General features: G+C 63.9%; 1 protein-coding gene across 7 annotated transcripts in view; it reads left to right on the top strand.

Moving 5' to 3' along the window:
- The first annotated feature begins 477 nt into the window (after positions 1-477).
- PLXNB2 (plexin B2) overlaps positions 478-13,928 on the top strand; it is a 29,985-nt gene continuing 16,534 nt past the window's right edge. For 3 of the 7 annotated variants that reach the window (XM_064491329.1, XM_064491330.1, XM_064491331.1), the window contains exons 1-2: positions 498-576; positions 11,972-12,022. In XM_064491329.1, coding sequence (XP_064347399.1) covers positions 502-576; positions 11,972-12,022 — 126 coding nt within the window. In that variant the 5' untranslated portion in view covers positions 498-501. Of the gene's footprint in view, positions 577-11,489; positions 11,544-11,971; positions 12,023-13,760; positions 13,914-13,928 lie in introns of all 7 variants that reach the window. The other 4 variants (XM_064491334.1, XM_064491333.1, XM_064491335.1 and 1 more) reach the window with 4 other exon arrangements.

Consider the following 13,928-nt stretch of genomic DNA (forward strand, 5'->3'; position numbering starts at 1 on the left):
GCAGCTAGAGGCCAAGGATGTGTTGCACAGGGGCTAGGGCAGGAGCCCTCTTCCCCTAGGAGGTTGTGGGACAAGGCCCAGGAGACCCCAACCCACAAAATGGCATGGGTGCGGCCGGCCTGTTCTCCAGTCTGAGTGTGGGGGTACCGATGGGTCCCCTGTCCCCGGAGAGAACCCCGAGGGCGCGGGGTGGGGAGGACCTGGGTCTGCTCGGCGCGCTCCTGTAGGGCCCAGACTTGGGCTCCCCAGGGGCGAACCTGGACCCGAACCGGGGAGACCCTAACCGGCGACGTGGCGCGCCCACTGTGGCTGCTGGGCTCCGAGGATGCGGGGGACGCGTGGGGAGGGCCCAGCCCCGTGGGTCCCCCTTCCCTCCCTCCCGCCCCACGGCCGCTCTCCCCCTCCGCCTCTCCCCTCCCCCTCCCCTTCTCCCCCGCCGGGGGCGGGGCCGCTGCTCCCGCGCGCTCCGGCCCCTCCTCGGCCACACAAAGGCCCGTCTCCATGGCAGCCGCGCGGGCCGCAGCGCAGCGCCGATCGCGGCCCGGGCGCCATCGAGCCTCGGCGGCGGACGTGCAGGTACGGAGACGGGGTACGAGGCCCGCGAGGCGGCCGCGCCGGTGGGGGGCTTCGCCGTCAGCGCCACTCAGTCCTGGCCTGGGGCGCTCGGGACGCAGCGACTCGGGCAGCTGCCGCCCCGCGGAGGGCGACTCGGGCCTCAGCCGCCGTACGTGTGTCCGTCCGGCTGGGGCCGGGCGGCTCCCGCTCCGCGCTCTTCTAGGTGGCGGAGGAGGACTGCGGCGCCCCGGTCAGCGGCTCTGGGCAGGCCGAAGGTCCCTAGCCGGGCGCCGCGCGCTCTCCCGCCGCGGGCGTCCCTCTGGAGCCGCTCAGATCCCTCCTGGTTCCCGACCCTCCCTCCCCGCTCATGCCTCACACCCCTCCAGCCACCGAGATCCGTGCGCGGGGCGAAGATCGTTCCTGTTGTGTAAGAGCTTGAGGCCCGCACCCACCCAACCTTGGTTCCGGGGTGGCTAAGCCTGGGCTTTCCCCAGGGCGCTGGGCCCTGCGGTCAGGCCTTGGCAGCCCCCACACCCCTTGGGGCCTTGTGAGGCGGGCATAAGCCAGGACTCTGCTGTGAGCCCCTGGTCTGCACCTGGCCATGCTGGAGGGAGGGTGCAGGGTTCCGAGTTGGGACTACGGGCAGCCCGGCACCAGCGCCAGTTCCTGGGAAGTCCTGGTGGCCCTGAGCCTGCTTCACCACAGAGCCTACTCTCACAGTTACCAATGTTTGCTGGTGGTGTGTTAGGGTGGACGCTCTGGGACCCAGGGAGTCTCAGTACTCACTGCCTGGGCCTTGCCCCTCACATTCTGGTCCTGCACCTCTGTGTGCCTCCTCCTGCAGGAAGCCCTCCTAGCTAGATGGGACCTTCCCAACCTGTGCTAGGGTTATTTGGCAGATTTGAGGGGGGGTCCCTGAGCTCAAGAGCCTCGCAGCTTCCTGCCACGTCATTGGGCTCCTCTTCCCAGCAACTTGCAAAAGGACGGAAGGTGTCTATCTGCTCTGGGCCTGAGGTGGGGGCAGCACTGAGGGTGAAACGCAGCCCCAAAGCTAGTAGAAGGTTCTGGGGCTCAGAGGGCTCTCTGGGCCTGTGCCTTCCCTGAGGAGCTCCCCCTTTCATGTCTAAGTTCAGCCCCTATGCCCCCCACATCCCTAGGGCCAGGCCCTGTGGAGACGGGAGAGCATGGCCCCTGGGGGAGGGGGCCTCTCAGCCTGACCCCATGCCCAGCCCTTACCCCACACAGAGGGGAGGTGCACCCAAGAGTCGGAGAGCTGGACAGCTTGGGTGGGGGATGTCCTGCCTCTGCTCTGAGGTGAGGGCCCCGAGGAGCGCAGAGGCAGCATGGGCCCTGTTGGGCCCACTGGTTGTGTTTTGTGGTGTGTCAGCTTTTAGGAATTCTGAGAAGATTGAGGATAAGCAGGTGGTGTTGTCAGATCGCAGCCTCTCACCTCCTCGCACCGTACCTATGGGTGGGGAGCCCATCTCCATCTGAGGGGTAGGGGGAGGCTTGAGGTCTGGCCTAAGGCTCCTTGTCCCAGGAGGGGAGGGAAGTTACAGAGAAAAACAAGGGTTTGGAATGCAAGTCTCCCCCTCCCCCGCCGGCCGCCTGCCAAGAAGGAATTATTTTGGATTATCCAGCCGGGTCCAGCCACCCAAGAGGGGAGGCTACAGCCGTGGGAGAGAGATCCACTTCCGGGGCCGTGGGTTGAGAGCCCCAGAGGGAGGGACAGGCAAGTCTGGGCAGCTCCACTACCTCCCGCGGCTGCTCAGACCGGTCGGGGGCGGGGTGGGAGGGATGCGTCACTCTTCGGTTGGAGAACGCCCAAGGTCGGCCCCAGCAGGCCCAGCCAAGCGAGCCTGGGGTGGGCCCAGGCCCTTCTCCGGGAGGCAGTGGGGCAGAAGGAATCCTGGACCCTGTTCTCCTGCCCGGGGCAGGGGCCCAGCCAGGAAACCCCCTTCCCCACCGGAGGCTTAGACCCTGTGGCCCCAAGGCCCCTGAGGCATTTCTCCAGAGCTGGTTCATGGACACACCTTGGGCAGGTTACTCACGGTGCTTCCCTGTGGTAATGGGAGCAGGCAGGGGCGTGACTTAGGCTGCTTCAAGTGGGTGGGGCACTGGGGTCTCCCTGGGGCTGAACCTTAGGCCACCCTCCTGCCTCTTGACTGACCTACTAACCAGCAGCAGACTGACACACAGCTCCCCTCTGCACAGCTCCCCTCAGAGAGCCCAGCCCTCGCCCCCAGATACCCACCCCACTTGGATGTGGCACCTGTCAGCCCATCCCACAGATGAGCAATCCCGCAGGTGAGGGCCCCGAGGCCAGAGGTGGGTCCCTGCAAGGAGTCATCTGGGATGCTGCCTCTGCCATGTGGGCTCCCAGGGTCCGTGTATGCATGTGTGCAGTTACACACCCAGTAGCCCCTGCAGGGACCACGCTGGGAGGCAGAGCTGGCAGCTGGGGCCTAGTGCGGTAAACCCAGGGGCCTGGCCCCAGCCCAGGCCAGTGGAGCAGAAGAGATTGGATGGGAAGGCACTGGGGTGGGCTGGCAGCCTGGGGAGGGATCCATATGGCATGTGCCCCTCTCCCCTAGGACAACGTGGATGCAGGCACTAGAGCCGTCCCAGGACCTGGGCCATCCTGGGAACGGTTCTCTACTGTGTACTCACATCCTGGGAACCAGAGCTGGTGCACCTAAGGATGGTGGGTGTGGGCAGGGGCTGCACTGGTGAGAACAGGCTGTGGCTTCCAGAGCCTGCCCCCTCATGTGGCCCCTTCTCGGGTCTGGACAGATCCACGCCGAGATGCCAGGCTCTCTGCCCCAAGGGCTGCCCTGTGAGCAAGAAGTCCTTACTCACATCACGCCTCAGTCCTTTTTGCCTGCCTGGGCTTCCTGGGGATTGGGGGGAATAGGTCTTTCTTCCCTGTTGAAGCACCGCTGGTGCCCAGAGCCTGCCCTCAACACCGGTGTGGGTAAAGCTGGGGCCAGTGAGGGGCGGGAGTGAGCTGATCCACCTGCCAGAACCCGAATCCAAGCCTGGCCAGGAGGGTCTGCAGCGGTCCCCCCAGCCTCTACCTCCCTCTGAGAGGTGATGCTGGTTCCCTGGGGGCCAGTCCCTCGATGGGCTGGGGGCTGAGCAGAGTCCTTCCCCCAGGCTAATGGCTGTTTGTGTTTGGGGTGGAGCTCAGGGTGGGGTGGGTGGGGCCTCTAATTGTCTTTGGTCTCAAATTACAAGCTGGGAAGGGCAGGTCAGTGGCCTGTAATTGGTAGGGGGCGCTGGGGGCTGGGGGGCCAGAGCGGCACTGCACTTCCCTTTTCTGTCTAGGCTGCATGTGGTCCCTGCATGGTTTTCCCTTCCGTGGTTTCACATCCTCTGACTGCTCTTTCTTCTCTACCCCTGGGGCTTTGAGGACTCCGTCCCCCTGCTGACCAGGCAAGAAGCCTCCCTGTCCTGCAGCCCCCAGCCAGGCCAGGGCACAGCTGTTCAGCCCTTCCCTCCCCTCTGGCAGAGCATTTGAAAGACAGGGCTGGGCCTCTGCTGTTCTGCCCCCAGTGCCCACCCAAGTGGGTCTTCTTACCCTGTTCTGTGGTATTCCCGAACCTGCGAGAACGACTGGACCCAGACTCCCACTCTCTCGTCCACCCTCTGCAGCTCAGCGCCCCCTTCCCACACAGAGACTGGCCCACCTGAGTGCCTGTGGCCCCCATGCACTGGGCAGAGGACGTGCTCTCCTGGGCTCGGGACAGGGGAACCTGCTCACATCCTCATCCCCAGCCCCTGAGATCTCATGGTTTCTGAAACCTGGCAGTCCCTGCGCTGGTGCCAGGTGAGTCCTGGACTGGCAACCATGGGGAGGGAGAGTGAGGCCTTTGGGTGCAGCCTGGGTTCTGGCCCCAGCTCTGCCATCAGCCTGGCCCTGGACGTGGAGACTCGACCCCTGGGGTAGCGTCCCCAGCTCCTCTGGCTCTGTTGGCCAGCAGTTCCAGTGGGGGGCTCTGGGAGGAGAGGCATGGTGTGGAGCTCAGATCTCTGTGCCTGATGCTGCCCAGCTGGGCCCCCTCCTCAGGAAGAGCAAGAAAGAGGAAAAAGGTTTGATGTCAGCCTTTCAGGAGGCCACCTGTGTCAACACAGCATCCGGGTAGGGCTGTCTGTTCCCGAGGCGGGGATAGTTCCAGCTGCTGGCCTTTTGCTGTTGTCTCGGGCCCCTGAGCCGGCAGGCCACCTGTGTAGGGCACAGGCCCTGAGTCGACTGGGGCTTTGCTCCCCTCCAGGTGCCCTGCCCGGCCCCCAGCTTCCTGCAGAAGGCTGAGGCAGCTCCAGGGGTCCCCGGCCACCACCAGATGTGCAGTGTGGGAGATAGTGGGAAGAGGGTGATTGGCCTCCTGCCCACCTGGGTCCTTGAGGGCTGGGGGAGGGATGCTGAAGAGGTCTGGGCAAAGTCCTGATAGGCCGAGGAGCATGGGTCTGTCTTGAGGTCCAAGGGAGCCTACGGCACGAGTGTCGGGATTGGAGTGGCCAGGGTGGTGTGGGTCCGGCCACGGGAGGTAGCTCTCAGACCACAAAGAGGTGAGGGCTCTGGGTCCCCACCTCCACCCCAGGATGTTTTCAGAGCTCTTGAGAAGCGCCAGGACCCAGGACACTGCTGCATTGAGGCTGGTGCCCTCCCCAAGGAAGGTGGCTGCTGCCCGTCCCCTACCCAGAGGCGGGGGTGGGGGGGAAGCGTTAGAAGGCCAGCTGGGTGAGTTGGAAGGGGTGAAGACAGGTGGAGGGAGGGAGAGGCCCCAGCGTGGCCCACCTGCTCCCTGTCAGCCTTGGAGTGGCTCCTCTAGACTGTCCAGGGGACTTGAGGGGCTTGGCCTCCCCGCCCATCTTTGCTTCAGGCCTGATTTGGGGGCCCCCATCAGCAATCTCAGGACCTGGGGAAAGATGTCAGGATGGAGGATGGGAAGCCAGGAGTAGCAAGAAGCAGAAACCCAGGCAGGTCTGTCCCCAGATCCAGCAATGCCTCCTGCAGGTGGTCCCTGCCTGACCCCTGTGTGTGGCAGCGCCTGGCTGAACTGAGTGAGCCCTGAGTGGGGAGGGCTGGGCCTGGCCCCAGGGAGCTTGGGCTATGTCCTGGATCCATCATCACAGGGCGGCCAGGCGCCCAGGTGCCCGCCTCCCCCCAGGCAGTCCCGGCCAACTTGCTGCCCCACGCCTGCCCCTTCCCACTCACTGCCCCGCCTTAGCCTGAGCTGGGTGTCTCCTCCCTGGAAACTCCCGGTCCCTCTGCCATCCTGAAACCCGTGGTGCTTGCTCCTGTGGGGCCCTGCCCACTGCCCCACCCTCAGCCTGGACTCCAGACCTGGCCCAGCGCCTCAGGCACCCTGAGCCTCTCCAGGCCTGGACGGAGACCTGCACAGCAGCCTGGAGCAGCCCTGCGCTGCTGTCTCTGCACAGATGGTCCTGCCCCCACCTTTCCCGGGCTCCAGCCCTCCGGGACATCCTGGGCTGACCAGCGCTGGGGCTGGCTGAGGTCCGGGCTCTTTGTCCTGGGAACGCTCTGAGTGTCGGGGTAGGACCCCTGTGACAGGACCCCCTTCAGCATTGCAGCTGTGTGTGCCTGCCCATGTGTGGTCACGTGTGTGAGTGGTGGCTGGCATGCTGGCTTGGCACAGTGCCCCGGGCTAATTGTGGGGTTCGTCTGTGACGGAGGAGGCGGGGTCGGGGTGACCGCCGAGGCGCTGACAGACTGACGGGGAGATTACAGGCCTTGCTTGCTCCCCGCTCACTCAGGCCCTCACCCGTCCTCCCCAACACCGCACTCCCCGCCTCCCGCGTGGCCCGGGAAGGGGGCTCTGGGCGGGGGCTGGTCCCGGGCCAGCCGCAGCCGCCATGAGCCTCAGGCTGCCCGGGCCAGCAGTGTCCAGCCAGCTCTGGGAGGTGAGCCTGGAAAAGGGGAGGTGCACTGGGGCAGGCAGGGAGGCAGACATCAGAACCCGTGGCTCATTCCTGCCCCTGAGCCAAGTGCCCACAGGCCTGCTCCCAGCCTCTCTCAGCTTGGGTGGGGGCGTAGGGTGCCCACTCCTCACACAGGGGCCCCTTTTGTGGTCGGGCAGCCGCCTGGGCTGCTCTTCCTGCCCTGATGGGGGCAGGAGGCCTCGTTTGAGCTCCGGATGCCCAAATCTGGTCCCTCCAGGTGTCTCACCCTCTTCCTGGCCCTCTCAGTCTGACCCCGGGCTGTCCTCCAGAGAGGTCACCTCTGGAGGGTGTCCACACTTGCCCAAGTGCCAGCCCCTTTCATCTGCTCATCAGGGGCTGGCTGAGGCCACTGTGTACCAGCTGCTGGTGGCCCCACAGGGGTCCTGGACCCTGGAGGGTGGAGATTTGTCCCCGGGTCCCCAGCACACGGCATGCAGGAAATGCTCGGGCTGAGCAGATGGGGCAGGTCAGCAGACCCATGGAGGCTGCCCCACAAGCATGGGGAAGTCAGTGGAGTCCCTGAGCCGTTCTGATCCAGAGGAGTGCTGTGCAGAGGAGGGACATGGGTCAGCCTCGGGTAGGGAAACCGGGGAGGGGCTCAGGCCGAGTCCAGGTGGAACACAGTGGTAGCTGAGACTCAGGAGGGTCGGCTTGGATGAGAGAGGTGCCTCCTGCAGCATGGTGGTGGAGGGGTGTATGGGGCATGAGGACCTACTGAATCCCACCATCTGCCCTGAGGACCTGGGAGGCAGGAGGAGGCTGAGGAGCTGGCTGTGCTGCTGGGCCCAGGCAGTTATTCTTGAATGACAATAACTTACTGAAACACGTTTTCGAGTTTTTCTCTTCACAAGGTGAGGCAGTGACTGGGATGGGAGGGTGGGGATCCCAGTCTGGGTCAGCACCCACACAGCAGGGGCTGCTGTTGTCATGAAGGGAGGGAGGGACGGAGGGGCTACAGCACACAGCCTTGGGCTTTGCCAGGTGAGCTCAGGAGACCCTGATGGCAAGGGCTGGATAGAGATTGTGGTGATGGTGACTGCAGGCCTCAGAAGAGGGCTGAGAGGTGGCCTGGATGCACTGAGATGGAAGCAGTGGGAGGCCATGGCTGGCTCCGGCTTGGGGAGGGAGGCCACAGGATGGGGGAGGTGGGACCGAGCCCCCCAAGACTGGTGGCAGGAAAGTCCTGGGGTTTCTCTGGGCATACTCCCCTTGGCCTTGGGTCTCAGGCCTTTGACCTTCTTACTGCCACTTCTCATTCAGTCACCAGGGGTGACTTTTCAGGTCTGGGACCCAGAACCCAGCAGACTGCAGAGGGAGGGCTGGGGGTGGGCATTCTGGCCACAGTCTATGCTGGTACAGGGAGGAACCCAGCCCCAGGAGCCAGGGCTGGTGGGGAGGAGGAGGTGACATCCTCTACCTGGGAGGGGTCCTGTGGGAGCCTCTCCCAGTGCTGACGCAAGGCTCAGACTAGACAAGGCTCAGGCCAGACGTCAGTGTGTCCCTAGAGCCCCGCCTTGCCCCACCCCTGCTCCTAGGTGGCTGTGCAGCCAGCCGGCCTTTGCCCAGTGAGTCTGGTCCTGGGATGGGGATACGGGGAGTCCTACTGGCCGCCTCTGGGGCCACAGGGGGTGATTGGCCGGCAGCAGAGTGGGGCCCTGGCCCTGAGGCCAGGGGCCGAGGGCTCTGCGCCTTTGACGCGCGCCCTGTTAGGCTCCTTGGGGACTGGTTCCTGGGCCCACGTGGCTGCCGCCGCCGTCATGGTGACTGGAGGTCAGGCTTCTGCCTACCGCGCGCCCTGGGTCCCCGGGGAGGCTCGTCCGCTGCCCACAGGCTCCGCCCCGTCCCCGGGGGCGCGAGGTGCAGGCGGGGGTTTCCCGCAGGGGTCGTCCGCAGGAGCGGCGCTGCCACCCGGCCGCCCGGGGTAACCAGGCCAGGGCGGCCCTCACGGTTGGGGGACCGGCCCGTCTCCGGGGCTGAACTCTGACCCAGGTCCCGAGGGTGGGGATGGGACCGCGGGGCTCGACTGAAGCCCACCCCGATTCGCGCCCCTCACTCGCACTTGTTCTGAAAACAGCGGAGGCTTGGATTTTGCCGGCGTCTCGTCTGTTTTGTTTCCTCTGGTTTGTTTAAACGCTCTGGCTAATTGCAGATTTGCATTTTCGACGCGAGAGCCGAGCGGAGGCCGGGCGGGGGAGGGGCGGCGCCCAAGCAGGACCGCCAACCCCCCCCACCCGCCTCCTGTCCCGCCCCCCTCCCCGCCAGGGGTTGGCGCCTCCACCCCCGCAATGGGGGTCCCTGGTGCTCGTCACACAGTGCTGGGACCGCCGCCCCCCCCCCCCCCCCGTCTCAGGGGTGTGTGTGTATCGGGGTGCTGTACCTGTCCCTACCTGGGCCAGAGTCTTTGCCTGAATCGTCCCTTTCTCCGTGTCTGCCCAAGACTGAGGCCCCATGCAGGTCTCTGGGTGCCTGTCTGTCCCCCAGTCCTGTCCCAGTCCCATCTTGGTCCCCTTCCTGAGCCCACATGCTGGCTGGCCTGGCCACGGGCAGCCTCCTGGTTGAGTCCCTCCTCCATGGACCTGGCTGCTTTGCACTGTTTTGATTTTCTCTGTAAGAAATTGTTCAATTTGTGTTTGCTTTAAAATAGTGCCATGGAAGTCCAGCCCACACCCCACACCCTAGATCCCCCTTCTGGGGGGTTATGGGAGGGGGACACTGATGTCCCCCCAGCCCCCCAGTCCGATCTGGAGTGAGGACACTACCCTCCCCCTTAGGTACTTCCTCTTTGCCTTTTCCTGGTGGGGGGAGGGGGGAGCAACATCCCCCTGTGCCCAGACCTGCGGAGGGAGCCATGGGGGCCACTGGCTGGGGCTCCCCCTGCTTCCACGCTTGTGGGGTGAGAGGAAAGGCCTGGACCCCTAGCAGCCTGTCGCAGTCCCTGGCAGCTTTCTGGCTGGGGGCAGAGATGCCATCCTATGTGAGGCTCAGGGACACGTGCTTTCAGGTCTCTCTGCCTTGTGTACCCCTTCCTGGGTCCCTGGGCTGAGACCCATGGGTGCCCACTCGGCCAGATCCTGTGTTCAGACCTTGCTCACAGCAGTCCCATCCATCAAGGCCACAGACCAGAGAGGATGACTGACAGTCCTGCAGGGCCAGGGCAGGATGGGTGTCCCAGAGTTCTGACGGATGGGTAAGAGTTTCTGAGTGGGAACTGCAAAAGCAGAGACATGGTGACATCCTGATGTCACCCTGAGTACCTCCCCCACCTGGAAACTGAGGCACAGAGTAAGTTTGTAAACCCACACAACCCAACTGAAAAGCGATAGACCTGGGGTTTGAACCCAATAGTCTGGCTCCAGAGCTCAGCCCTCGAGGCCCCTCTGCAGCAGCATCGGGTGTGTGTGATTGTGGGAAGCAGGGTGGACAAGGTGGGAGATCTGGGGGCTAGGCAGGCTGGCTGACAGAGGAGGCACCCTTGAGTTAGGAAGGGGGAAGGGGAGGGGTCCAGGGTTCATTCTGGAGGAAGTGTTGGCTGCAGGAGCCTGGTGTTGAGAAGGGGAGGGTCTGCGGTGTGGGCCCAGCCTGGTCACTGGGTCCCTCATGACAGGTGCCCTCAGGGATGAGGTGGTGGCTGTGGGGGCGGGGCATGTGGGCTGGGGAAGAAGGTGTCCCTTGAAAGAGACCAGCCTCCCTTGGCCTTGCCTGCAGCAGACACACACACTAGGGACCGGAACCAGGGGGGGCTGGGGACATGCCATGGGGGTGGAGGCAGCTGAGGGAGCAGGCATGGGGCACACAGAGGCCAGCATGCCGTCCCTTGGAGGTGGGGAGTGTGCACGCACTGTGACCCTGAGCTCAGCCCTGACCTGGACCGGCTGCACCATCCTGACACCCTGTAGTTTGGCCTCTGAGTTTGCCTTCAGTTGGGCCTTTGCCCCTTTCACAAAGGCTGCCTTGAGTGCCTCTGGCAAAAGGACACCCCGCTCCCTGACCTGGAGCCCCTCGTCCCTTGTTCAGGTTAACCCTTCCCTGCTCAGCCCGGGCAGAGGACACCAGAGGGACTTCTGCCACAAGGAAGCGCTGCCTGTGTGACAAGTGTGCCCCACCTCCTGCGTGTCTCACCCCTGCTGGTCTCCTTTGGACCCGCTGTAGGTCCTTCCAGCCCTGGGCCCTACTCTCAAACAGTGCCCGTGTTAGAGGAGTGCCTTGCACCTGCACAAGGTGTACCCGTTGGGGTGCTGTGGGAGCAGGGCCTGACCCTGGTGGGCGAGGTGTTGGAGGCACGATGCTGGGTGGGGCAGCCTGGCTGGGAGGCAGCGGGATTCAGGGGCTGAACTGAATGTGGGGAGGGAGGGGCTGGGACAGGCCAGGAGAGGTAGTTGGGGTTGGGGGTGGTCGCTGAGGGTCTGGAGAGCCTGCCCCGAGGCAGAGTGGAGCTGGAGGGCATGCGGTTGTTTTTGCATGCACCTCTTTATTTATACGAGCAGCATGTAAATAGATCCTCGTAAACTGTTTTTACAAAAATTGGCAAATGAAGTTCCTTGGCCCTCCCAGCCCCCTCTCCACCACGACTTTCCATTTGGATGAAGGCTTCTAGAACTTCTCCAAAATTAAACTGGTGTGTGTCATATAGTCACCCTGGGGTGGAGATACCTGGAATTCTGCACAACTCTCCCCAAAGGGTCTGGCTCCATTGGGTCAGCATGGACCACCTACCTTCACTGGCCCATGGTTTTTCAGTGTCCTCTGGTTGCATGCTGAGTGCCCAATTCCCCTCTCATAAACCATGCTAAGAATTATCCTCGGACAGACCCTCCCTGGGGGTTCACATGGGTGTCTGTCTAGGAGAGGATACAGTAGCAGGCATTGCTGAGTGCTACAGTATAACAGGCTCTCCGAAGCTTTTCCTGCATGAATCCTTTAGTTCTTACAAACCCCTGGAGGAGCTCACTGTGACTGTCTCCCTTTCACAGATGGGGAAATGAGGCACAGAGAAGTTAAGTAACTTGCCCAAGGTCACACAGCTAGTAAGTAGAATTGCGGAGTCGTGTGTATGTTTGCTTTCCAGGAAGCAGTTTTTATTTTACTCAAAGTAATATATGCACCTAGCTTAATAAGCAGACTATACCAGTAGACATAAAATGAAGAGAAGCTGTTCCCTGCCCTTTTTTGCCTCTGCTGTTTTGGAACAGAGGAGGAGGGCATGTCAGGCTTATATTCTGGAAAGATGAAGTGGGTATGTTCGCACTGGAGTGCTGGGCTGGGACTGGGAGTCTGGTGTCTGAGGGAGGGGCAGTGCTGAGGGCTGGGTGGAGGAGGCAGGTTGAGGGGCTCCTGCTTCCCAGCTGGGGTCCCATGGGCTGCGCCTTGGCCCCCGGACACGGAGCAGAGGAGGGACATGGAGGCAGGGGCCAGGCTTGTGGTGAGACCTCCGTGTCTCCTTTGTTTCCTACAGACTCTTGATGCCCGCCTGAAGCGGAGGCTGAGCTGGACTGTGGGAGTCTCGGTGAGTGGGGGCTGGGCCCCCCGGGGAGGACAGTGGGGACTGAGTCACACAGACAGTGACAGTGTGTGGTGTCCTTCAGGTGTCCCACTGAACCCACATCTACCCAGACCCAGGTGCCAGGCCCCCCAGATCTCTGAGGCCAGGACGTGCTTGGCAGGGGTGGGCTCTGCAGAGAGACTGGGCCAGGGTTTGGGCACTACAGCTCTGGGTTCTGGAACATTAGGGCTGGGAATGAATTTGGGCTTGAGGGGAGGGGGTGCCAGTCCAGATGCCTTCTGGGCCAGCAGCAGGCTGGAGTTTGTGTGACTTCTTGGAAGTGCACCTCCGGACTTGAGCCAGGAGGAAGAAGGCGTCTGATGCCCCTGAGGAAATCCCCTCCGGCCCGGTAAGCAAGTGGGGGTCCTGGGCCAGCCTTCAAAACAGGAAGCGCCTGTTCCAGGAACACCAGCGGCAGGAAGCTTTGCTGGCTGTGCCTGGCGCCTCCTGCACCGCCGGCCTGAGCTATGCCTCTGGTCAGGTGGGTCGCCCTTTGCTCGGAGACCTAGCCAGGCAGATCACTGAAGGTTTTGTTTGTCCAGGAAGTGAAGGGAGCTGCTGCTTGTAGATTGTCACCTGGTCCCTCCTGCCACGCTGTTTGGGCTCAGCATTGGGGGACCTTGGAGCACTGGGACGTGAGCCTCACTCTGCCTGCCACTGAGAGGGCTCCGGGGGCAGGGAGCCCAGGTCTGGCCCTGGCCTGTTTGGGGTGGGGGTGGGCAGGAATGGGGCAGAGCACATATCTGGGCCAGTTTTATTGTCAGCAGCAGGATCTGGTCCAGCTCTCTTTGTGCACACATTAACATCGAGCACTTAGGCTGTACCAGACCTGGGGGCCCTGGGGGCAGAGGACATGGCTGGGGCTCTTGCCCTAGGGGCTCAGTCAAGTGGGCATTAACCAGAGGAAGACCAGAGCGTTCTTTTTGTGTCCCGGACGCTGCCACCTCCTGGAGCTAGCAAGGCTGAAGGAGGGCTCAGGGTCACAACAGAGCTTTCTCAGAAGAGGGGGCGCCCCAAGAGTTCCCCACTTGGTCGGTTCTGGGTTCAAGTCCTGGCCCCGCTCTTGCGTTCCGGCACAGGAGCCTGGGCACGGGTCCCTCTAAGACGGTCGGGACGGCTCCTAGGGGTGACTGGGCCCGGGCGGCCCCGGCTCCGCCCCCGCCCGCCTCCGCCCGCCCGCTCCCTCCCTGGGCCCCGGGAACATTCCATTCATTCCCCGCTCGCCGCGGCCGGCCTTGGCCGGAGCCGGAGCCGCAGCCAAAGCCAAAGCCAAAGCCAAGCGGGGCCGGGGTCGCGGCGGCGACGCGGGGACTCGGGTGAGCGGGGCCGGGCGGGGAGGGCTAGCCCGGGCTCCAGGCTGAGGGGCTGGGCGCCCCCCGCCCCGGCGGCTCCACCGCCGCCGCCGCCGCCGCCGCCGAGCGGACTTTGGGCCCAGGCGAGCGGGCGGGCGCGGGGGGCGGGGCGGTCGGCCCTGCGGGGCCGCCCCCGGGACGCTCGGGCGGCGGGGGAGGGGCGCCGAGGGGGCGGGTCCTCAGGCCGGTGCCGTTTCCTTCCCCGGGAGGGCCCTGAATGACAGTGCCAGCGGGTGCCGAGCGCCCAGGGCCTCTCCTTGCGCCCTCGTTCTGCGCAGTTTTAGAGTCACGGGCATCCCAGCTCCATGTCTGGGGGTCTCCGGAACCGCGTCCTCCTCTCCCCTAAACAGGCAGCTCAGCCTGGAGAGGAGTCTGCGATGGTAGGGGACACCCCTCCCCACGCACCCCCCCAGGATCTGCCCATCCTGCCGCACATTCCTGTGAAATCTTCCTGTCTCTGACCAAAGGCACCACCTTCTCCCCAAACTGATCACTGCGTCTTGGTGAGCTGGTTTCTC

Source organism: Camelus dromedarius, chromosome 11 (genome assembly GCF_036321535.1).
Source record: "Camelus dromedarius isolate mCamDro1 chromosome 11, mCamDro1.pat, whole genome shotgun sequence".
NCBI classification, from domain to species: Eukaryota; Metazoa; Chordata; class Mammalia; order Artiodactyla; family Camelidae; genus Camelus; species Camelus dromedarius.